Source organism: Macaca thibetana, chromosome 5 (genome assembly GCF_024542745.1).
Source record: "Macaca thibetana thibetana isolate TM-01 chromosome 5, ASM2454274v1, whole genome shotgun sequence".
NCBI lineage: Eukaryota > Metazoa > Chordata > Mammalia > Primates > Cercopithecidae > Macaca > Macaca thibetana.
Window position 1 is genome coordinate 180,713,234 of NC_065582.1, and position 25,623 is coordinate 180,738,856.

Genomic DNA, 25,623 nt, shown 5'->3' on the forward strand with positions numbered 1-25,623 from the left:
TTTCCACAGGACTGGGTATTTGGAAACATCTGTTCAATTAACCTTCAGGTATGGCGAGGCCCTATGGTCACTGACAAGCTAGTCTGTGAAGGTTCTCAGGAGGACTGGCCATGCCATGCCATGCCACACCACACCAGGCCATGCCAGGCCACACAGGGAAGTGCAGGCCAGCTGAGAGGCCGAGGGAGCAAGGGGGAAGTGTGGGCAAAGCTAGGAACCTTTGCTGTGGTTTCTGCGGGAAGGAACAGCTGAGGCCAGGGAAGAGGGCTTGGGGCTGAGTAGCCTGAATCACGTCTGTGGGCTCCTGGCATTGACTGTGTCCTGTGGTCTGTTGCCTGGCCCTGGGGTGATTAGGGCCGGGGTACAGTTGGCTGCAGAGTGAGAGCCCCAAGCCCCCCTTAGTGAGGTGGGCAGGCGTGGCTCTAGACTGCCTGGGTTTTGATAAGGTGTGTTCCAGGGTAGGGGTCACTACGTCTAGGAATTGGCCAGCCCTGGAAGGGCCGTCCCTCCAGGGTCAGCAATGTGTCCAATGTCAGAGCATCGGGAAAAACTGATGTTATGGGCAGCCCTCCGCAAGACAGGGGGCAGTGGCTCAGCTGTGGGGAGCCCCTGCCCTCAGGGAGGGTTCCAGATGCACCAGACCCTCCGAGTGCAGGGCAGGGTTGGAACGTGCCCCCGTCTCCGCCTCCTGTGCAGGAGGTGGGTACACCTGACCCCTTCCTTCAACCCTGCCAGGTCTCCTGCCCTACTTTCCAATCGGTGCCTTTGTAGGAAGGGAGAGCCACTTTTAACAGCCTCATAAACCAGATGAAGTTTCCATCATAAAATTTCTGAATCACAGACGTCAGGTCATGTTTTCCCTGCTTCCCATTAACGAGCCGGGCTCCTGATTTATGTTCTCGAGGCTTCGTGTCGCCTGCTCCCGAAATTATAACTCACATGGATATGCCTGAGCACTCTCCATGGTGTTAAAAAGCAAAGCCAGGAGTCCCAGTGTCCTCTCGCTAAGTTTGAAAGGAAATTAGAGGCCCTTCCTTTCCATTTGGCAGCCTACCAGGGCATGGCCTCTGTTCAAAAGCCAGCAAGGAGCGTTACTTTAAAAATGGCCTGTTAAAAGCTTTAACCAGATTCTGCCCACACAACGAACCGCCCACCACAGAAGAATTAACAGTGCAGCAGGGGACGCTCAGCCTTCTTGGACGCTGCCTGGGAGGACACGCCACTCACGGCGTCAAAGGGCAGGTCGGGGGTGCTTGGAAAATGACTTCTCTCCTTGCAGAACTCCTATTTAAACACAACAGCCTAGCTCCAATAACCCCACTCCTTTGTAAAAACCCTCCCCAACAGCCTCAAACTTAGCAGCTCTGTGATTCCAGAAATCTTCACAGTCCTCTACACAAAAGACACACCTGGGATCTTTCTATGTCGTCCTGCCTGGAGCAAGCTCCCTGAGAGCAGGAGTTGTAGCTGACCCGTTTCTAGTTCCAGCACCTGCTACAGTCGGCCTCACCGCGGGTGCACAAAACGTCTCTTGAACTGGATGTTCAGGTCTGTGGACTCAAAACTACTTTTTAATACAAACCACGGTTCCTTCATCTGCCTACTTCTTCCCTCCACGTGTCACTCCTGACCCCTCTCCCCTCCGTAGGTGGCCCAAGGTCAGCGAGAGATCACCCCCCCCGCACACCCACCTGACAGCAAGGACTTCAGGAAACGCAGCCACTTCTCAGTCTGCAGCACACACCAAGGGCAGTCAAGACACTGGGGCTCGCGGAGAGAAGTTTATTCATACACAAAGGTGCACGCCAAGGGCGCCAGTCTAGGGTTACACCACGTGAAACAGTAGAAAAATCAACCAGGAAAGCAGGAAATTCAGTGAAGCTACTACAAAATGGGGCGAGTGGACTGAAAACTAGGATTTTCCTTGCAAGTTGCTTTTCATAAAATTTTTACTTTATGAATTAAATACATTGAGAAACAGTGAAAATATATTTACAGTCATTTAAAATGGGCACTACCAACATATTTAATTTAAAAAAATCTTTGCTGTTTCTTTGCCTGTTTCTTTCAAAGAGAATTTTAAATATGACTTTAGCTTTTAAAAAATACAATAAGGAAATAATTACATTCTTAATATGAAAACATTTTACAACCTATCGCCATGGTCAATTAATTCTGAGTATCCTTTAAAAGTTGATGTTAAAATTTAAAGTGAATATTTCCTTTCTTGTTAGAAAATCAAAAAGATTATCTCATTAAAAACACCTTTGGTCCCTAAGAATTATGATCTGAAGATCTCCTTTTGAAAGTATCTTCCATGGCTACACTAAAAAGACCGGGTAATACTTGTGCACGGTGAAGTTGAGATTTTCTGGAAGGCCAAAGCTGGAACTGTTTCATGAACTGCGGGCAAAAGGACGCGTCTGAAGCCCACCACTTCCCAGGCGCAGTTTCCTTCCCTTCCCTTTATAGACGATGGAGTGGCCTGCTATGGCTTGGGGACTCACGAATAGAGGTGGCTTTGCTTTTTCCACGGTGCTGTGCCACGTGTTTACGGCAGGAATACTTTGGTTTCACTTTAGTTTATTTCACAGTATGAACCCAGCCCATCATGGTGACAAGACAGTGACAACCAGGAAAAAAATGAATTATCCTCCTTCAAACTATGTCATGAACTTGAAGTTACTGTTCCCATTAGAAAATTATTTTAGTAAGAGGAAGGCAATAATTTAACATTGAAGTATTGCCACGACCTTTATATAAGCTGCAGGGCACCCTGCCAGCCAACCCTGATGCCTGAGACCTCCAGTGCTGTGCTCCCAGAAGAGGCTGTTTCAAGGATGGACATCCACCTGACTGCAGGGGCCACCTGTGAGCTCAGGGTGTCGGCCCTGCCCTGCGGCATGACGTGCCTTTTCTCTAGGTGCGGGTCACCGGCCACACGACAGGCTACCCATCCTTGGATGGTGTCAAATGACATGAGTTTGGTGCATGAACAGAGCACCTCACCTGGGTAGCAAAGTCTGTGGGCAAAATTTACATCCCCCCAAATAGTGGGTGAGTAGAGTTGACAGCCTCTTTAGAAAGGTAAGGGGTGGCCACAAACAAGGGAGCTTTGCCCACAACCCTACACCTAACCCTGGCTTCAACACGGCCCTTTGAATCCCGTGCACAAGCGCCAAATTGTGGCCATAATGATAACGAATCTCAAACTCCTTCCTAGGGGTGGCCTCCAGAGCCGAGGACATACTTTTTGAAACAGACTTTTCAAAAGGAGTAAATCTCCACCTTTTAGGGTAGTTTTGTCCATTTAGAAATGGCCAATAATAACTTTGGGACGAGTAAGATACAGGGGAAGGTTAGGCCTGGCCACGCCAGGGCACAGAGGGCGAGGCGGGACTGATCCAGCTGGTAAATGGCCACCTGCCAGCCCCAAGGGAAGGTCTCAAGGAAGGCCCCATGGACAGTGGCCCGTGCTCCTGGGTCAAGTCTGGTGCCTGGGGTGACTCAGCAGACCCACACTGGTTACCCAGCACCGGCCGCGGACTCTGGAAGCCGAGGGAGGGAGCTACTGGCCTTGCAGACAGATGGGCCTTGCCCTAGTTCCCCCCACATTCTGGGAAGAGGGAGCCATGGCCTGCCTGTTGGGCCTCTGCACCCCTCATCCTGGCTTCTCCAGGGACCCTGCCTGTCGGGCCTCTGCACCCCTTATTCTGGCTTCTCCGGGGACCCTGGCCTGCCTATTGGGCCTCTGCACCCCTCATCCTGGCTTCTCCAGAGACCCTGGCCTGCCTGTCGGGCCTCTGCACACCTCATCATGGCTTCTCCGGGGACCCTGGCCTGCCTGTCGGGCCTCTTGCCCCCACAACCTGGCTTCATTATGAAATCAGACACACGCAGCTGCCACAGGGGCAAGGGGTGCTTGTTCCTGGGGCACGTTTTGGGAGGGTGATAAAATGAGATCACTGTCAGAATTCTGGCAGGATGGCTCGTGTGTGTCTAATATGTACAGATATAAATTAAAAACTATTTATTGAACATATACAAATAAATAACTTATTCTGAAGTAAATGCTTTAAACTTTCTGATCAAATGCGAAATTTCAAGGGAGTATCTGGCATCGAGGGAATCCAATGTCAGGTCCCCCTTCCAGGGCACCCATTTTGAAAGGCTCTATGGACCACAATGCGATTCGTGAAAGTTTGCCTCCTCTTTAAAAGGCTTATGGTTGTGGCAGTGAATTACAAACCTGGGTTTTTAAAACAAAATATGCATGCTGGGAGTCGAGCACCAATCAGCTGTGCCCTTGGGCAAGTCCCTGCTAAGGCTCTGGGGCCTCCTTACCCGGTGAGGAAGCTGGCGGGTGACGGCTCAGGCCCATGTGACACACCGTGTGCCGCTTGCGCTTCACCTGCCGGCTCGCCGCTGCCCCCCTGTGCTGGGCCAGGACTGAGACTTCAGGCTGGCCATCTCCCGCTTCTCCTCCTAACCACCAAAACCTCGCACAGTTCTCTTCGGCAAAGCAGGCTGCCAATCAGAATGGCCCAAGAGCCTCAACTGGGGAAACTATCTGACCCGAAGGCAGCAAAAACCTATGGGGGAGCAAACATTTTCACCTTTATAGAAAATGCATTCTGTGTGATACGAAGTGGTCCCAGCTGCCTGCAATGGTGGGAAGTCCCCACTGGAGGGAGGGCTCCTCTATGGCAACGCAGCGGACTGGCCCTGAGACGTGTGGCGTCCCCGCCCGACCTGCCTGGATGTCCTAGTGGGAAGCTGGCATCACGGATGCTGGTGTAATGGGCCTCCACGGACTACCCAGGAGGAACGTGCGTCAGAGGAGGAACGCCGGCTGACGGCTCAGGAACCCAACACGCTCCCGGCAGATGGCTTTGCGATCAATTCAAGTTTCAGGTGGACTCCAGCAGCTTCCAGTTCTTGTAAAACTTTCTTATACACGGGAGACCACTTTTCCGCTCGAGTAATCCAGCGTGGCCCCTGCAGGCCTCAGGCGCCACGACCTTCAACATGAATCCTAACTGTACAGTCCCGTGTGCCACATGGCTGGCGCTCTGAAAGCATGTGTGGGGGGAACTCCTTGTCAGTGTTTTCCTGCCGTCTCTTCCTCTGCGTGATAAAGGACATTCTGGACACTGGACAGAAGGCTTGCACCAAGTGTGACACCTCTCTATTCTCTGCTCAGGGAAGGGGCGGTGGCTGCTGGGACTGGTCTCCGTGAATCCGCCTGCGGAGGCTTTCAGGGGCGACTTATTTTGTCATCAGTGACTGCATCGTCCCGTAATGGAGAATTCCTGACAGCGGTCTCCGGGAGACCAAGAAGTTAAATCTGACTTTTAAACCCAGGGAGTAGATACCAGCTCAAACCATGAACTCTGTTTTTTTTTTTTTTCCTTTATGCCTTAGGCATCTGAATTCTCCAAGCGATATTGCACAGAAGGCAAGTAAGAAAGCTGGGAAAGGGGCCCTACCCGCACCCACCCCACTCAGGAGAGGCAGCACGGCCAGGCCCACCCATGCATTAGTGGTTTAACTTGACAAGCTGGAGGAAGGGAGAGGGAGGGGCAGGAGGCCCTGGAATTCCTGCCTCGTGCTCTAAGATGTTATAATTCCATGAGGGAACAAGTTCCAGAACTTGCTTCCCTTTCAAAGGACTGCCCTGGCCCACGCAGCAGTAAACGTCCTGTACAGTGGCGAGCAGCCAGCCCCTGCCCCCAGAGGCTCCTGGTGGGAGGAGCACCTGCCGGCTCCGATGTGGATTAAGGGCTGGGGATGCCAGCCCAAGGGGGAGGAGGGCACACTGTTAGTGAAGTATTAAAACCCTCTGCTACCTGTCAAAAGTAGCACAAATAATAAAATAAGGAACCTCTGAAAAATCCTTAGATCTAAGTGTGACACACAACGAAAAAAATTCTTAAAAAACAGGTTAAGAAGAATGGCAGCTTTTCATGTCTTGGTGACAAAAGCATCTGTCCAAAAAATAATAAAAGGTAAAAAATGTTTCACAGCGTGATTTTCTCATGCCTTTACCTCTGATGATGAGGGGGACGGGCACGTGGGGAGGGTACGCCTAGACACAGAGTCCACGTCAGGGCTGTGTAAGCCCCTGGCCCTCCTGGTGGGTGTGCAAGGCGAGCCCAGTGCCCACGCGCCAGCCACACTCATGCCCGGGGCAGCCGGGGATCCAAGCTCTTCCCCGTCGAAAGGTTTCACTTGGGGGCTCACAGAACCATCCATCCTCAGTCCAGGGCTGGGCTGGAATCGGTGAAAGCAATGGCTTAACTGGTTAGAAAGATGTCACTTTGCCTGATAGCATCCTTTCAAACACCTTTCCATCACTTTTTTTGTTTTTTAACAAAAGTTGGGGACCAAAGTCTTACAAGTACATCTTTTTTAAAGGCGCCAGTATACAGTAGAAGGAATGCAAGTGGGCCTGGGTGAGAGGCGCTGGCCTCAGAGCTCGGTCGTGAAGCCTCTGGAGTCGCGCAGCTGAGGCCACTCTGGGCAGAGCTTCCTACCGTCACACAGATGAGGACACGGGCAAGGGGGTGTGCAGTCTCTGAGGCTGGAGCAGTCCTGCTGTCCCCTATGTCCCGTTCTTCAATTCCCATTCCTAGAGAAAAGGAAAGTCTTGTAAGTCGACAGGGCAAGAGGATCAGGCTGGGACAAGCCACGCCACCATCCACATTCGACTCAGAGCAGGTGGGTGCTCAGCTACTGCAGAAAACTAAACACAATCAATGACCAATGACCCGGCAATTCCACTGCTAGGTATTTACCTATCAGAATGGAGAGCATGGTCTCCGGCAGATACCACACCCCCCGTTCACAGCAGCATGACTCACACAGACAGGAGGCGGAGGCAACCCAATACCCACCGATGGATAGACACAAAAGACATGGCGAGTACAGACACCACCACATATTCAGCCTTAAAAAGGAAGGGCTTCTGACACATGCTGCAGCCTGGATGGACCTTGAGGACATGATCAGAAACAAGCCAGTGACAAAATGATAAATCCTGTAATGATTTCACTCACATGAGGGACCTGGAAAAGTCTAACGAGGACAGAAAGTGGGCCGCGTGCAGTGGCTCACACCTGGAGTCCCAGTACTGGGGGAGGCACAGACAGGAGGATGGCATGAGGCTAGGAGTTTTGAGACCCGCCTGGGCAACATAGCGAGACCTCACCTCTATTTCAAAAAATAACAAAAAAGGAAGTAGAATAGTAGGTATCGAGGGCTGGGGTGGGGGGACTGGGGAGTTAGTGTTTAATGGAGACAGAGCTTCAGTTTGGGAAGATGAGAAAGTTCTGGAGAAGGATGGTGGTGATGGCTGTGCAACAATGGGAATGTGCTTAATGCCACTGAACTATAGACTTAAAAATGCTTTAAATGGTCAATTTTACAATGTGTTTATTTTACCATAATAGAAAAATGTTTTTTTAAAAAATATGTGGATGCTTAAACCCAGTCAGCGGAGCAGCTGGACTTGTTCCATCCATAGGCCCTGAGTGCTGGTTGCGGATGGCTGTGGTCTACGCAGTGCCAGCAATGCGAGAGCAGGGACAGTGGGCACCGGGCAGGCACTGTGCTATGCACTGGGCACGGCTGTGTCTGGTCTGATGACAGTTCTGCAAGGTGGACAGTACTCCCACTTCCTAAGTGAAGAGACAGGTAGCTGCGGGGCTCATGCCTGGAACCCCAGCACTTGGAGGGGCTGAGTGAGGTGGGAGGATTGTGTGAGACCAGCCTCAGCAACACAGGGAGACCCCAACTCTACAAAAAATACAAAAATTAGCTGGGTGTGGTGGCGCACACCCGTAGTCGCAGCTACTCGGTAGGCAGAGGCGAGAGGATTGCTTGAGCCCGGGAGTTTGAGGTTGCAGTGAGCCATGACCGTCACTGCACTCGAGCCTGGTCAACAGAGCAAGACCCTGCCTCAATTGATCGATAAGGAGACAGAGGCTTAGTGATTTGCCTTAGGTCCAAAGTGATAAAGCTGGGCCCCGAAACCACTGTTCCACAGCAAAGGCCTCCCATCTCCACTTTGCCCTGCTGCCTCCCAACAGGCCACACTCTGGCTTTCATATCTGCTTCTCTCTGCACACACCCATGCCCGTTCTTCACCTGACATCACCTGGCCAGCCTCATGTATCCTGAGGACTAGGCTTCAGTGATCCCCCCCACCCTGTGCCCCTTCCTGCCCTGACTCAGGGAGGCAATGCTCCCATCTTCTGTGCAGTTTCTGTGCTTTTCAACAAGCCATGTCACAGCAATAAATGTACCTGCCCCTCCCTACCGGATACACACCCTCCATGTTCTTCCTTGCTTCTTCCTTTCCAGCCACTCATCTTTGGGTCCTCAACACCCAGTGCAGCTGCACAGAGGCAGACGCCTGGGCTACTCCTGGTCTCTGGAGCTATGTGGATTTGAAATGGGGGGATTGAAAATGGGATTTGGTCATGGGATTGAGTTCCAGAAAGAGGAGGCGAAAGAGCAGACGCAGGTCAGAGCAGCAGCAGCACCATGCAGGACAGAGGCCCTCAGTTCCCCCGCATGGATGGCTCTGGAGGAAGACAGCAGAAGGCACAGATGCCAGGGCCAGACTTTCTGTGCCTCAGCCACTGTTGGGGGGGGGTTGGAGAAGTTGCTTCACCTCTCTGAGCCTTGGTACAACGTGAGTCCCACCAAAGACTTCAAAGCGCAATTGGGAAGATCAAAGGAGAAAGGCTCTGTGAAAGCCCTGACCATAGCACCCGGCACACCATGAGCCTGGCCACCAAACACGGGCTTTCTTCTCTGTGCCCGGTGACCCTGCGCCGGGATGCAGATGCCTGACTCCCACTCTATTTCCAGGGGCTCATGAACTGGGCCACGAGTACACTGCACGTCTCTGCATGCTGCGTACAACGAACAATTTCTCATCTTTCCTCAATCAAGAGCTCAAGTTCAACTCATGGTTAAATGCACAATGCTAGCAAATCTGGCAGAAATCAACCCCAAACCACAGCGATGATAAAACCATGGTGAGGCACTCTGACTCTTGGCGGAAGTATGCTGCAGAGGGGAGGATGGTTAGCTGGGCACGCCTCATACCTTCTTGCCCCTTCAGCAGCCTCCCTGGGATAGCTATGTGGGCTGTTGTAAGCAGAGAAGCATGCCCAGGGGACAAGGTCACGAGGTCGGCGCTCAAGGGCAGTCCTCTGTTGTACACATCCCCCATTTCCTCCCAGGCAGTGGGGGTTTGAGAGAGGGAAGACCCCATGTTACCTCCACACGGTGCCACATAAGTTTAGCAAACAAGTCTAGGAAACAGTGACATTTCCAAGCCCAGGTCACACTGGCCACAGAATAAGTGACATGATGAGAACCGGTAGACTCCGCTCAACTCAGAGCAGGGCAGGAAACAGAATCTCCAGGTGCATGTGTCAGTAGAGGCAGCGGCATGAAATCTGGAGCAGCTCAGCGCCTGCCCCTCGGGCACCTCCCAGAGCGGAGCCACAGTTTCCATGCCCGGATGTCCCTTGGCACATGGCCTGCCCAGATGAAGGGAAGGGACACCTGGCCTGGAGATGTGCCTGGTAGGTGGTTCTGAGCCAGGAAGCCCCGGGGCATGGGACTGGAAGCCGTCTGACTTTCTAGAACCCTCTCTCGTGCTCAGTGCTCCTCACCGAGAGTTGGAAGGTATTTCAGGAATACCGCAGCTGGGTAGTGCTTCCCACATCCAGAATACGTCAGACCCCTTGGTCCTCAGAAAAAGGCAGGAGGCAGATGACAAGTTTACGGTACCCAAATGCATTCATGTTCTCAGCGTCTACAGGCTCCACCACAATCCCCACCTCCAACCGGGGGTCCCTTGTCACTGTTCTCAGAAATCCTGGGAAACCCTGCTCAGTCCGTCCCCTTCTGACTTCTGCAACAAGATTCTCAGCTGGAGGGACGAGAGGGGCTTCTGCTGTTTTCTGGACCTGTCAATGGGGACCCGTCTGGACAGCTGGCTGTGCATCCGAGGTGGCCCAGGATCACTCGCTTCCCATTCACCGAGAGGGAGCAGAAGGGACGGGGCGCCTGAACCTCTGCGTGACGGAAGCACACGCAGTGACAGGAGCCCTTTCAAGGGTCGGGACCACAGAATTTTCAGTCCAATTTCTTCGATGATAAAGAAACTAAATAGATGAAGTCCATTTACAGCATCTCTCATCTGCAGGTCCTTAGCGGGATGTCGTCGGGCAGCTCAGTTCTAAACACCCCCCGGGCAAAACATATTCCTCCATCAACGAGCCCAGTGGTCACCAGCTGAGAACACTTGGCAAATACGAAGAAAAGCAATGGAGATGACAGTCAGCCATTCCTCCCTTTCCCAGACTCGCCAAAACACACGGTCTTCAGTACATGGATCTGCCATGGAGGACTGCTGTTCTGGGGGACAGCTGGGGACAACCATGTTTCTTAGGGGCCCTCCTGTGAGCACCCCAAAGAGCACAGCAGGCGGGTGGTACTCATATTCCCATCTCGCAGGAAACACCTATTCCTGCCAAGTCGGAGTGGGCTCCAAAAGCTGCAAAGAATGCCCAGCTGGGCGCAGCGGCTCACGCCTGTAATCCAGCACTTCGGGAGGTAGGAGGATCACCCGAGCCCGGGAGTTCGACACCAGCCTAGGCGATACTGCCAAACCTCATCTCTAAAAAAAAAACAATAAATTAGCTGGGCATATTGGTGTACACCTGTAGTCCCAGCTACTTGGGAGGCTGAGGTGGGAGGATCAACTGAGCCCAGGAGGTCAAGGCTGTGGTGAGCTGTGATGGTACCATTGTACTCAGCCTGGGCCACAGAGTGAGGCCCTGCCTCAAAAAAAAAAAAAAAAAAGTTAATTCCGGTAGTGAGAGGAACCCACAGCCGGTACAGGAAGGGCTCCGGCGTTCCAGCCTCTCGGGGTGGGGCAAACCACACTCCTATGGCTCCCCAGCTCACGCCATCATAAGCCGTGCACTTTCACACACACAGCACTTTCTGCTGCTGCAGCCAGGACCCGTTTGCTTTGATCAACTACTGTGTTTTAAAAATTTCTGAGGTTTTAAAGTTTAGCATCAAAACTTGCTAGTGGCTAATCCCATGAGAAGACTGGACGCTGCCTCAGGAGGGACTAAAGAGGTTCCTCCAAGGCCCTCAGAGCCTGATTCCCGCAGCTAGCGGTGCTAGGGAGGGGGCTGGAGGCAAGTTTATTCCTGGACGCTCTTCCTTTTTTTTTTTTTTAATTTTTTTTTTTATAATACTTTAAAAGTTCTAGGGTACATGTGCACAACGTGCAGGTTTGTTACATGGGTATACATGTGCCATGTTGGTGTGCTGCACCCATTAACTTGTCATTTACATTAGGTATATCTCCTAATGCTATACCTCCCCTCTCCCCCTTCCCACAATAGGACCTGGTGTGTGATGTTCCCCTTCCTGTGTCCAAGTGTTCTCATTGTTCAATTCCCACCTATGAGTGAGAACATGTGGTATTTGGTTTTCTGTTCTTGTGACAGTTTGCTGAGAATGATGGTTTCCAGCTACATCCATGTCCCTACAAAGCATACAAACTCATCCTTTTTTATGGCTGCATAGTATTCCATGGTATATATGTGGCACATTTTCTTTTTTTTTTTTTTTTTTTTTTTTTTTTTTTTTTTTTTGAGAGGGAGTCTCACTCTGTCGCCCAGGCTGGGATGCAGTGGCCGGATCTCAGCTCACTGCAAGCTCCGCCTCCTGGGTTTACGCCATTCTCCTGTCTCAGCCTCCCGAGTAGCTGGGACTACAGGCGCCCGCCACCTCGCCCGGCTAGTTATTTTTTGTATTTTTTAGTTGAGATGGGGTTTCACCTTGTTAGCCAGGATGGTCTCGATCTCCTGACCTCGTGATCCGCCCGTCTCGGCCTCCCAAAGTGCTGGGATTACAGGCTTGAGCCACCGTGCCCGGCCATGTGCCACATTTTCTTAATCCAGTCTGTCATTGATGGACATCTGCATTGACTCCAAGTCTTTGCTATTGTGAATAGTGCTGCAATAAACATACGTGTGCATGTGTCTTTATAGCAGCATGACTTATAATCTTTTGGGTATATCCCCAGTAATGGGATGGCTGGGTCAAATGGTATTTCTAGTTCTAGATCCTTGAGGAATCGCCACACTGTTTTCCACAATGGTTGAACTAGCTTACAGTCCCACCAACAGTGTAAGAGTGTTCCTATTTCTCCACATCCTCTCCAGCACCTGTTTCCTGATTTTTTAATGATTGCCATTCTAACTGGTGTGAGATGGTATCTCATTGTGGTGTTGATTTGCATTTCTCTGATGGCCAGTGATGATGAGCATTTTTTCATGTGTCTGTTGGCTGTATGAATGTCTTCTTTTGAGAAGTGTCTGTTCATATCCTTTGCCTACTTTTTGATAGGGTTGTTTGCTTTTTTCTTGTAAATTTGTTTGAGTTCTTTGTAGGTTCTGGATATTAGCCCTCTGTCAGATGAGTAGATTGCAAAAATTTTCTCTCATTCTGTAGGTTGCCTGTTCACTCTGATGGTAGTTTCTTTTGCTGTGCAGAAGCTCTTTAGTTTAATTAGATCCCATTTGTCAATTTTGGCTTTTGTTGCCGTTGTTTTTGGTGTTTTAGACATGAAGTCCTTGCCCATGCCTATGTCCTGAATGGTATTACCTAGGTTTTCTTCTAGGATTTTTATGGTTTTAGGTCTAACATTTAAGTCTCTAATCCATCTCGAGTTAATTTTCGTGTAAGGAGTAAGGAAAGGATCCAGTTTCAGCTTTCTACTTATGGCTAGCCAATTTTCCCAGCACCATTTATTAAATAGGGAATCCTTTCCCCATTTATTGTTTTTGTCAGGTTTGTCAAAGATCAGATGGCTGTAGATGTGTGGTATTATTTCTGAGGACTCTGTTCTGTTCCGTTGGTCTATATCTCTGTTTTGGTACCAGTACCATGCTGTTTTGGTTACTGTAGCCTTGTAGTATAGTTTGAAGTCAGGTAACGTGACGCCTCCAGCTTTGTTCTTTTGGCTTAGGATTGTCTTGGCAATGCGGGGTCTTTTTGGTCCCATATGAACTTTAAAGCAGTTTTTTCCAATTCTGTGAAGAAAGTCATTGGTAGCTTAATGGGGATGGCATTGAATCTATAAATTACCTTGGGCAGTATGTCCATTTTCACAATATTGATTCTTCCTATCCATGAGCAAGGTATGTTCTTTCATTTGTTTGTGTCCTCTTTTACTTCACTGAGCAGTGGTTTGTAGTTCTCCTTGAAGAGGTCCTTTACATCCTTTGTAAGTTGGATTCCTAGGTATTTTATTCTCTTTGAAGCTATTGTGAATGGGAGTTCATTCATGATTTGGCTCTCTGTTTGTCTGCTACTGGTGTATAAGAATGCTTGCGATTTTTGCACATTGATTTTGTATCTTGAGACTTTGTTGAAGTTGCTTATCAGCTTAAGATTTGGGGCTGAGACAATGGGGTTTTCTAAATATACAATCATGTCATCTGCAAACAGGGACAATTTGATTTCTTCTTTTCCTAACTGAATACCCTTTATTTCTTTCTCTTGCCTGACTGCCCTAGCCAGAACTTCCAACACTATGTTGAGTAGGAGTGGTGAGAGAGGGCATCCCTGTCTTGTGCCAGTTTTCAAAGGGAATGCTTCCAGTTTTTGCCCATTCAGTATGATATTGGCTTTGTCATAAATAGCTCTTATTATTTTGAGAGATATTCCATCAATAACGAATTTATTGAGAGTTTTTAGTATGAAGGACTGTTGAACTTTGTCAAAGGCCTTTTCTGCATCTATTGAGATAATCATGTGGTTTTTGTCTTTGGTTCTGTTTATATGCTGGACTGCGTTTACTGATTTGCATATGTTGAACCAGCCTTGCATCCCAGGGATGAAGCCCACTTGATCATGGTGGATAAGCTTTTTGATGTGCTGCTGGATTCGGTTTGCCAGTATTTTATTGAGGATTTTTGCATCGATGTTCATCAGGGATATTGGTCTAAATCTCTGTCAGGCTTTGGTATCAGGATGATGTTGGCCTCGTAAAATGAGTTAGGGAGGATTGCCTCTTTTTCTATTGATTGGAATAGTTTCAGAAGAAATGGTACCAACTCCTCCTTGTACCTCTGGTAGAATTCGGCTGTGAATCCATCTGGTCCTGGACTTTTTTTGGTTGGTAGGCTATTAATTATTGCCTCAATTTCAGAGCCTGCTATTGGTCTATTCAGGGACTCAACTTCTTCCTGGTTTAGTCTTGGGAGAGTGTATGTGTCCAGGAATTTATCCATTTCTTCTAGGTTTTCTAGTTTATTTGTGTAGAGGTGTTTATAGTATTCTCTGATGGTAGTTTGTATTTCTGTGGGGTCGGTGGTGATATCCCCTTTATCATTTTGTATCGCGTCTATTTGATTCTTCTCTCTTTTCTTCTTTATTAGTCTTGCTAGCAGTCTATCAAATTTGTTGATCTTTTCAAAAAACCAGCTCCTGGATTCATTGATTTTTTAGAGGGTTTTTTGTGTCTCTATCTCCTTCAGTTCTGCTCTGATCTTAGTTATTTCTTGCCTTCTGCTAGCTTTTGAATGTGTTTGCTCTTGCTTCTCTAGTTCTTTTAATTGTGATGCTAGGGTGTCAATTTTAGATCTTTCCTGCTTTCTCTTGTGGGCATTTAGTGCTATAAATTTCCCTCTACACACTGCTTTAAATGTGTCCCAGAGATTCTGGTATGTTGTATCTTTGTTCTCACTGGTTTCAAAGAACATCTTTATTTCTGCCTTCATTTTGTTATGTACCCAGTAGTCATTCAGGAGCAGGTTGTTCAGTTTCCATGTAGTTGAGCAGTTTTGATTGAGTTTCTTAGTCCTGAGTTCTAGTTTGATTGCACTGTGGTCTGAGAGAGAGTTTGTTATAATTTCTGTTCTTTTACATTTGCTGAGGAGTGCTTGACTTCCAACTATGTGGTCAATTTTGGAATAAGTGCGATGTGGTGCTGAAAAGAATGTATATTCTGTTGATTTGGGGTGGAGAGTTCTGTAGATGTCTATTAGGTCCGCTTGGTGCAGAGTTGAGTTCAATTCCTGGATATCCTTGTTGACTTTCTGTCTTGTCGATCTGTCTAATGTTGACAGTGGGGTGTTAAAGTGTCCCATTATTATTGTATGGGAGTCTAAGTCTCTTTGTGAGTCTCTAAGGACTTGCTTTATGAATCTGGGTGCTCCTGTGTTGGGTGAATATATATTTAGGATAGTTAGCTCTTCCTGATGAATTGATCCGTTTACCATTATGTAATGGCCTTCTTTGTCTCTTCTTTGATGAGATGGTTTCTTCTTTGATGTCTCTTCTTTGATGGTTTAAAGTTTGTTTTATCAGAGACTAGGATTGCAACCCTTGCTTTTTTTTTGTTTTCCATTTGCTTGGTAGATCTTTTTCTTTGTTTATCTAAAGAATCACACATCTAAGTGCTGAAGAGGACCTCAGGGGTCGCCTGGTCTAATCTCCACCCCACCAATGAGAAAACTAGTCCAGAGGAGTCCAGGGCTTGCCTGCGTCTGAGATGACCCTGGAGCCGACTGTTGGCACTGGGGCTAAATGGTCAGCACCTTTGGGTCACTGTTCACCTTTGAGAACCCACTTCCTAACAGGATCTGCGGGGTGGTGAGAGCTCGATAAGCACCCATTCCAAGATGTCTACTGAAGGCTGAGTGCCAAGTGGATGGAGTAGAAGAAGAATAGGCTCCCTATTCACACCTGAGAATGCTGGGAGGTTAAAGAACCCCGACACCCCCAGACCAGTGCCCCCAGAAATCAGGGCTCACCTTGGCCTTCCGCAGCACATGTCCTCGGCAGGGGGAGCTGCCCGGGGCCACCTGGCTCTTCTTCAGGACAGCCGCGCTGTTCACCGGCACGGGGCCCTCGGTGTCACTGGTGTCACAGCTGGAGATAGGCGAGTTCTCCAGGGTCCGGTGCCTGAACACTGGAGACTTAACAGAGAGAGAACCCCATGTGAGGAGTGGTTTCTAGGCCACTGGTATTATCCAGCAGGAAAATGATTTATTTCAAGGAAGAAGTAAGTTCTGGAAATGGGCAAAAATCGCAGCAGCAGGAAGGACTGCCAGGCAGTCAGTGCCTCACCCCCAGAGCCCCTCCCAACGTTCACAGCCAGGGGGCAGAGGCTCTGAGGGGCTGGTGGAGGCTCCATGGCTGGGCTCCGACTCCCAGCCATGCCTGGGAAGCGGTGAGGGTGGGATTCCTGCCTGAATCTTTTGCACTCAAAGTGAGGCTCTTCCACGCAGGCTAGTCAGCCCCTTTGTGCAGGGCTTTATGGTTTTCAGAGCTTTTCTGGGGTGAGTGTCCTAGAGATGTTGAAGTCGCAGAAAGCGCCGGCACTCGGGGCAGAACTGGCTCCCGGGATGCAGCCCCATGGAGTGGGGCTCGCGGGAGAAAAGCAGGCTCCATAAGCACAGAGGCCTTCCGAGTGTTTACGGCAGCTTCCATATGCCAAAGGAGGAGGTGTTCAGGGAGACTCAAAATAGAACAACATGTGTCCTGAGCTGCCAACGCCCCCATCGCTGGCTCTTCCGTATGGGATCCCAAACTGCTCTCTGGGAAAAAAATGCCACAGTCTGCTGAGCCTTCTCTCAAATGAAGTCTCCAAGGAAGAGACGCTTCCTAGGATTCCTGCCAAAATGTGTTATGTAAAAAATATTGCTCAGGGTATATGGCACGCTGTTTTAGAACAGTGTTTCAATTACCGTGAAAATGGGCAGCTCAGGGTCCCCTGTGGGCTTTACTGACCACAACCCTCAGGCAGCCAACTTGACTTACGCGGTGGCAGTCCCTGGCTGCCAGGGAGGAAGCCTGGGTAGTGGTGAGTGAACACAATGGAATGATGATGAGGACATCTCTGGCGGGCAGAGGCCAGGCCAGGCTGTGAGTAAAAGGGGCAGGTGACCCGAAGACCTGCATCTCGAGAGGGGTCCACCGAACAAGCCACTCTCCCGAGGACATGGTCTGGGCAGCAGCGGTGCAGAGTGCTTCCCCAGGGGCTGGGACAGAGGACGGCACCAACGACATCCGCCCTCAAAAGAGAGGGGAAGTCGCAAAGCACGGTGGACTGGGACGGGGGAAGCGGAGGTGGCAAGCCAGGCCCAGGCCCCCAAAGGATACTTGGGCCAAAGGAAAAGTGAGGGGGGTGGCGAGGCAGGAGCAGGAAAAGGGGCCCAAGGGAAGCTCGGGTGATGGAAGAACGTGGAGCCACCACAGAAGACAGTGGGCAGCTGTGCCGAAGGGCACCGGATCGGGGAGTGAGGACTAACATGTCTGCTGGAGGGGAATGCCGGGGGTCACCATGACGAAAGCAGGTGCAATGAGAAGCCACACTCGGAAAGTGGAGGTGTCGGGGGGCAGAGGACACTGCAAGCATGGACAACTGCTTCCAAAGCTCACCTTGGAAGGAAAGGCAAGAACACAGGGCAAGGGGACAGTCGCCAGGGGGAGCAGGAGGCCAGGCAGAACCTTCTTTTTTTAAGGATGGATTCAACTAGAGAATCCTTAAATGCTTGGAAGAAGCTGACAGAAAAGCTGAAGATACAGGAGAAGGCTCCTCCCAGGTGTCTGGAAGTCAGGAAGGGTCGGATCGAGGCACTGACCAGAGTCCAGGAAGCCCAGCCCCTCCACTCAAACAGGACCAGAGGACAGGGGTGGGACAGCTCCTCAGAGCATCCTGCACTGCCACCACCCTCCATGCAGGACACAGGACAAGCAGCACAGGGGACTGTGTGTACTCCTGCCTCAGATCACCACAGACGGAGGGGCACAGGGCTCTATGAAGCAGGCAAAGACCCCTGCCCTCTCCCAGCCAATGCCCACAGCTTCACTGCCACCCTCACTGCACCTGACCCCACTATGCTCTTGTCCTCATTTCTGCTGGATGAGGGGCTAGGGACACCCAAGGCACCTCCTGGTCCTTGGATTCCAATTCCCCCTGCACCCCTCCTCCTCAGCCCTGCTTCACTGTTGCCACAGATCTGTCCACATCTGACACCAATGTATTTTATTGGTTTGCCTCCCTCAAGAGAACATAAGCTCCATGAAACGGGGATTCTCACCTATCTTGTTCACAACTGCAGGCCTGGAGTAGTTTGTAGCACACAGAGGGAGAACAGAACATGGGCTGGGCACGGTGGCCCCCGCCGGTAACCACAGCGACTCAAGAGGTGAGGTGGGAGGAGCACTTGAGCCCAGGAGTTCAAGAAGGATCACAGCATATGCATATGTGTGTACACACACACCTTTATATATTAAATAGTATGTATCTCGCATAAATAATTGTATTTCATATATAATATATAAATAATTGTTGAATTTATATGATTTTATGTAATACATAATGTATATAATGATATCAACAAGCAATTGTTGGATGAGTGGAATGAATGAATGCAGGCATGTATACGTTTGGGAAGACGTGAACGAACACAGGTCCTTCGGTGAGCACTGTGCCAAAAGCCTCTGCACACACAGTCCTGTGCAGCGGCCATTATTATTTTCTCCATTTTACAGATGAAAAACTCAGGGCCTAGAGAAGTCCAGTGATTTTAAGCCCTGGTCTGTGTGACCCCAGAGCCGCCTCTTGAACACCCGAAAGAACAGTGCACAAGTGGCTGGGTTTGTGGTTTGAGGACAGAGCAGTGACCTCGCTGCTTGCTCAGCTCTGCAGGCAAGAGGGAGGTTGTCCTCTGGGTTGGAGGTGATGGCTGGGGTGCCACAGAAGCCTGGTGCAGGGATGGGGGGCTTGTAAGAGAAGGGGAGAGTAAGGAAGAGCAGGCCGTACGGGGCCAGCAGGTGACTGAAACTCAGGGCTGTTGTCAACCCATAAACGTGTCAGTCTTCCCCACAAACCCGCCCAAGGCTCACGTGGAGCAGCGGTGGGTTCAACCAGGCTCAGCGTTTTACCAGGGGGTTGGGAACCAAGGATCTAGAAGGGAAGCATTCAGGACGCAGTGGGTGGGGACCCAGGGGCACCCGCGGTGTTTTGGCTGGGACAGGGGCTGAAGTCCAGCCGTCCCTCACCGGCTGCCTGTTCTGTCTGCCCTGCAGGTGTGTTTACTCCTCTGGGCCCAGTGCCTCCCTCACTCAGTGGAAGTGACGGCATCCAACTCACAAGACAGGAGGCTCAACAGAATGACCAAGTGGAGAAGACATCTAAGTTCTCAGCGACCTCGCCGAATCAGTGAAGAGGAACCAGGGACGGGGAAGACTCACGAGGGAAGAGGAGACCGCTTTGTTCTGTTCGATTCTAAGAGGACACAGACCGCGCCATTCACTTCAGTTTCCCCAGCACCTGGCTTCACTCTCAGACATGCTCGACGGTCTATAAGGACTGGCTACCTAATGAACCGGTGTCAAATTAGGACCTGGTTCAGAAGAGACATGAGGACTGGATCTGTTCTAAACAGATGGTGCAAAGGGGAAAGGCACAGACTCAGTGTTTCCACGCCTTTTAACATTTCAGCGAGAGCATGTCGGGAACACACGCCCGGCTGATGAAAGTGTCTGATGCTAACACATGAACTGTCTTCTGCTGGGCACGCTAAGGGGCCACAAGCAAGCTACGCCCCAGAGCCACTCCACATTCTCTCTGGGTGCACCGGCTCTTGGTCATGCGAGGCCACGCCAGCCTCCAAGGTGAGCCAGAAGGACACACACCTGTGGATTCGATGTTCCTGACTTGGGCTCGATGGCCAGCCCCAGGGTGACTCCGCCCGCCAGTGCTTTCTTCAGGCTCTCCTTGACCTCCGTCAGCTCCAGCTCCAGGCTGACGCGCTCCGCCTCCTTCTGCCGGCACTCCTCCTCCAGCTGCTTCAGCTTCTCCTCCAGAATCGCCTGTGGCTTCCTGCCTGGAATTCCCAGAAACGCCCTTACTCCTGCGGCCGGCACAGGCTCTCCAAACAACAGAGAAGGCACCTGCTCCCCGAAAAGAACTTCCACAAAATGTCTGAGGTTGAGCTCCCCTGACTTCGGTCCTCATTGCAAAACTTAAATTCAGCAGTTCTCTAAGGGAGCAGAGTCCTTCTCCAGCCACTTCCCTTTGCTGCAGCTGTGAGGACTCGGACCAGGCAACAGGAGACGCTGATTCTCACCAAGGCTGGGAGCTCCTGGCTCTGGGACTCAATGTACTCATTTTGAAACGTGGACCCTAAACTCCACAGTTCCTGAAGCTGCCACTGCATTGGGGTGTGAACCCCGTCCTTCCCTAACGCTCCACCGATCCCTCAGTCATCTTATTTGCCCCCGAGGCAATGAACAGTAGCACAGCTGGCATCTCTACTGGACATGGCACACGTTTCTTTAAGGAACGTTCACTTATTTTATTTGAGGTTTGCTGCAGTAACCTAAGACGCACCCACTGGACAGATGACAACATCAGTCCTAAGAGGTGAACAGACTTGTGCCCAGGGCCTGGGCCGGTGCTGGCCAGCAGGCGAGGTTCTCTTTTTCAAAGCCAAAAGCACCCCTGGCCTTCCTGCATCTTCACTATCCTGCAGGCTTGGAACACTAACCCACCCTCACCCACTAATCCACTCTTAACCCACTCTCACCCACTAACCCACTCTCACCCGCTAACCCACTCTCACCCACTAACCCACTCTTACCAACTAACCCACTCTCACCCACTCTTACTAACCCACTCTCACCTGCTAACCCACTCTCACCCACTAACCCACTCTTACCCACTCACCCACTCTCACCCACTCTTACTAACCCACTCTCACCCACTAACCCACCCTCACCCACTAACCCACTCTCACCCACTCTTACTAACCCACTCTCACCCGCTAACCCACTCTCACCCACTAACCCACTCTCACCCACTAACCCACTCACATCAACTAACCCACTCTTACCCACTCTCACTAACCCACTCTCACCCACTAACCCACTCTCACCCACTAACCCACCCTCACCCACTAACCCACCCTTACTAACCCACTCACCAACTAACCCACTTTCACCCCCTAACCCACTCTTACTAACCCACTCACACCAACTAACCCACTCTCACCAACTGACCCACTCACACCCACTAACCTACTCTCACCAACTCTCACCGCCTAACCCACTCATACCCACTAACCCACTTACTAACCCACTCTCACCCACTTACCCACTCTCACCCACTCAAACCAAGTAACCCACTCTCACCAAATAACCCACTAACCCACTCTCACCAACTAAAGCACTCACACCAACTAACCCACTCTTACTAACCCACTCTCACCCACTCACACCAACTAACCCACTCTTACTAATTAACCCACTTTCACCAACTAACCCACTCTTACAAGCCCACTCTCATCCACTAACCCACTCTCACCAAATAACCCACTCTTACTAACCCACTCTCGCCCACTCTCACCCACTAACCCACTCTTACTCTCACCAAATAACCCACTCACACCAACTAACCCACTCTTACTAACCCACTTTCACCAACTAACCCACTCTTACCCACTAACCCACTCACTCTCACCCACTAGCCCACTCTTACTAACCCACTCTTACCAAATAACCCACTAACCCACTCTCACCAATTGACCCACTCACCCACTCTTATTAACCCACTCTCACCAAATAACCCACTAACCCATTCACATCAACTAACCCACTCTCACCAACTCACCCACTGCCACCCACTCACCCACTCTCACGCACTCCCACCCACTCACACCAACTAACCCACTCTTACTAACCCACTCTCACCAAATAACCCACTCTCATCCACTAACCCACTCACACCAACTCACCCACTCCCATCCACTCACACCAACTCACCCACTCTCACTCACTAACCCACTCTCACCCACTCACACCAACTAACCCGCTCTTACTAACCCACTCTTACCAAATAACCCACTAACCCACTCTCACCAATTGACCCACTCACCCACTCTCACCCACTCTTATTAACCCACTCTCACCAAATAACCCACTAACCCATTCATATCAACTAACCCACTCTCACCAACTCACCCACTGCCACCCACTCACACCAACTCACCCACTCCCACCCACTCACACCAACTCACCCACTCTCACCAACTCACCCACTCCCACCCACTCTCACTCACTAACCCACTCTCACCCACTCACACCAACTAACCTGCTCTTACTAACCCACTCTCACCAAATAACCCACTAACCCACTCTCACCCACTCACACCAAGTAACCCACTCTTACCAACTAACCCACTCACACCAAATAACCCACTAACCCACTCTCACCAACTAAAGCACTCATACCAACCCACTCTTACTAACCCACTCTCACCCACTCACACCAAGTAACCCACTCCTACTAAGCCACTCTTACTAATTAACCCACTTTCACCAACTAACCTACTTTTACTAGCCCACTCTCACCAAATAACCCACTAACCCACTCTCACCCACTGACCCACTCTCACCCACTGACCCACTCACACCAACTAACCCACTCTTACTAAGCCACTCTTACTAATTAACCCACTTCATCTAACCCCCTCTTACTAGCCCACTCTCACCAAATAAACCACTAACCCACTCTCACCCACTAACGCACTCCCACTCACACCAACTAACCCACTCTTACTCTCACCAAATAATCTACTCTCACCCACTAACCCACTCACAACTAACCCACTCTTACTAACCCACTCTTACTAATTAACCCACTTTTACCAACTAACCCACTCACACCCACTCTTACTCTCACCCGCTAACCCACTCTCACCCACTAACCCAACACCAACTAACCCACTCTTACTAACCCATTCTTACTAATTAACCCACTTTCACCAACTAACCTACTCTTACTAACCCACTCTCACCCACTAACCCACTCTTATTAACCCACTCTTACTAACTAACCCACTTTCACCAACTAACCCACTCTTACTAACTCGCTGTCACCAAATAACCCATTCACACCAACTAACCCACTCTTACTAACTAACCCACTCTCACCCACTAACCCACTCACCAACTAACCCACTCTCACCCACTAGCCCACTCACCAACTAACCCACTCTTGCTAACCCACTCACCAACTAACCCACTCTCACAAATAACCCACTCTAACTAACCCACTCTTACCAACTGACACCAAATCACCCACTCTTACTCTCACCCACTAACCCACTCTCACCAACTAACCCACTTACTAATCCACTCTCTCCCACTAGCCCACTCTCACCAACTAACCCACTCTTGCTAACCCACTCACCAACTAACCCACTCTCAACAACCCACTCTCACCAAATAACCCACACTCACCAACTAACCCACTCTTACCAACTCACACTCATCAAATCACCCACTCTTACTCTCACCCACTAACCCACTCTCACCAACTAACCCACTTACTAACCCACTCTCTCCAACTAACCCACTCTCACCCACCAGCCCACTCTCACCAAATAACTCACTCTCACCAACTAACCCACTAACCCACGCTCACCCACTCACCAACTAACCCACTCTCACCCACTAACCCACTCTCACCCAATAACCCACTCTAACCCACTCTCACCAACTAACCCACTCTTACCAACTCACTCTCACCAAATCAGCCACTCTTACTAACCCATTCTTACTAACCCACTCTCACCCACTAACCCACTCTTACCAACTCACTCTCACCAAATCACCCACTCTTACTAACCCATTCTTACTAACTCACTCTCACCCACTAACCCATTCTCACCAACTAACCCACTTACCCACTAACCCACTCTTACCAACTAACCCACTCTCACCAACCCACCCATTCTTACCAAATAACTCACTCTTACCAAATAAATAACCTACTCTTACTAAATAAAATGGCAGCCTTGGTGAGCAACAGGTCCTTTGGGCAAAGCAGAATGAAATCTCCCGTCTCCAATACAAACATGCACCCTGGGCAGTCACCCGCATCCTTCATACCTGCGTTCACTTCAATGGCCGCTCGAAGGTCTTTTCTTTCCTTGCGGAGCTGGGCCAGCCTATTCCGCAGGGCCTCTTTCCTCTTCAGCAGCTCCTCTTCTTTGGTCTGTAGCCGCTTGGCGTCTGCTTCTACCCGGTTCTTGCCGTACTTGTACTGGGCAGCATCTCGAGAAGAAAAAAAAGCAGCCATTAAAAATTAGGTTTACTAGCCTGGGAAACATGGAACGATCCCTTCTCTACAAAAAATAAAAAATTAGCCAGGCGTGGTGGCACATGCCTGTAGTCCCAGCTACTCAGGAGGCTGAGGTGGGAGAGTCGCTTGAGCCGGGGAGTTTGAGGCTGCAGTGAGCTGTGATTCTGCCACTGTGCTCCAGCCTGGATGACAGTGAGACCCCATGTCAAAAAACATTAGGTTTATCCAAGCGGACAATGGGGGAACTCAAAAAGCCTGTTTAATCAGCCAACTGAGTAAACAAACACAAAGCCAGTTACTGTGCTAATTCAGTAAGAAAAAGGACAGGGCTGGTTTGAACTAAGCAGAAAAGCGACTAGTTCAAATTCTCCAATATTCTTTGAATCAAATTTTTAAACACAGAATATTAGGAGATTCCTTTAACTCACTTCCCTTTGAGGCACATGGCTTATAATTAATCTCAACAAGGTGGAGTGTGAACATTTTATAACAGACACAGGAGTCGATTACTATCAAAAGTAATGTCTGAAATCTGCTTCCTTCTCTACCATCTTCAAACACCTCCATAACCCTGCAGTATCTGTTCCTTACGGTCATGTCATCTGCCTGGCTCTGAATTCATCTGAATTGCTGCTACACCCCCAGCACTGAGATCAGCACCTGGCACGGAGTGTGCCACAATAAATGCTTGTTTAGTGACTAAGTGAACAGCAGATACATGAAGAGGCAGCCAGGAGCAGTATCTGGAGCCTGACCGTCTAGGAAGGAGTCCCAGCTTGTACGTGTAGCAGCATGACCTGGAACAGGGCACGAAATCCCTCTGTGCCTCAGTTTCCCTTATCTGTGAAATGGGGATAGTAATGCACTGAGTGGTTGCAAGGATTAAATATTTATAAAGCACTTAGAACAAACACAAAAATGGGCAATACATAAATGCTTATTTCATAAAATGAATAAATGAAGAGGAAACTAGCCGAAGGGAAAATTCACAGACTTGGCAACATCACACCACCCGTGAAAACGGCTTTCAAAACCTGGCCCCACGCTCTCTTCCTCTTATTATGTGGGCCTTTTAATAACAGTAATTTAGGACAACACCTCTTTGTTAAGACACATGGAAGAAATGAAGGTTCTAACAAAACTCAGATGGAGGATAACCGATTTCAAAGCTTCCGAGATCTCTCAGTCGCTTCTAACAATCACTCACACCTGAGGGCAACTCCCAGGCCTTCCTGACCGCACACCCCACACGTCTGACTCCCTCGCAAGGCTAGAAACTACTTCAGGTAGAAGCCACGGGGGTGGCATGATGGTTAAGAACAAAAACACTGGACTCAGGGAAGTGGCTAGAAACCCACATTCCACCCTCCCTTGCTACGTGACTCTGCAAGCAATCTCTGGAGCAGCTCAGCTTC

At 50.0% G+C, this 25,623-nt stretch overlaps 2 protein-coding genes across 5 annotated transcripts in view; both read right to left on the bottom strand.

The window, feature by feature from the left end:
- GRPEL1 (GrpE like 1, mitochondrial) overlaps positions 1-25,623 on the bottom strand; it is a 972,139-nt gene that overhangs the window by 708,984 nt on the left and 237,532 nt on the right. The window contains exon 1 of one of the 3 annotated variants that reach the window (XM_050792203.1): positions 22,589-22,592. The exons of the other annotated variants lie outside the window; for them this stretch is intronic. The gene's annotated coding sequence lies outside the window, so the exon portion shown is untranslated. Of the gene's footprint in view, positions 1-22,588; positions 22,593-25,623 lie in introns of those variants that run through there. 3 annotated transcript variants of the gene reach the window in all.
- Positions 1,773-25,623, bottom strand: part of AFAP1 (actin filament associated protein 1) — a 122,481-nt gene continuing 98,630 nt past the window's right edge. For both annotated transcript variants that reach the window (XM_050792101.1, XM_050792102.1), the window contains 4 exons: positions 24,016-24,180; positions 19,759-19,949; positions 15,867-16,031; positions 1,773-6,631 (listed from right to left, as the gene is read on the bottom strand). In XM_050792101.1, coding sequence (XP_050648058.1) covers positions 6,605-6,631; positions 15,867-16,031; positions 19,759-19,949; positions 24,016-24,180 — 548 coding nt within the window. In that variant the 3' untranslated portion in view covers positions 1,773-6,604. The remainder of the gene's footprint in view (positions 6,632-15,866; positions 16,032-19,758; positions 19,950-24,015; positions 24,181-25,623) is intronic.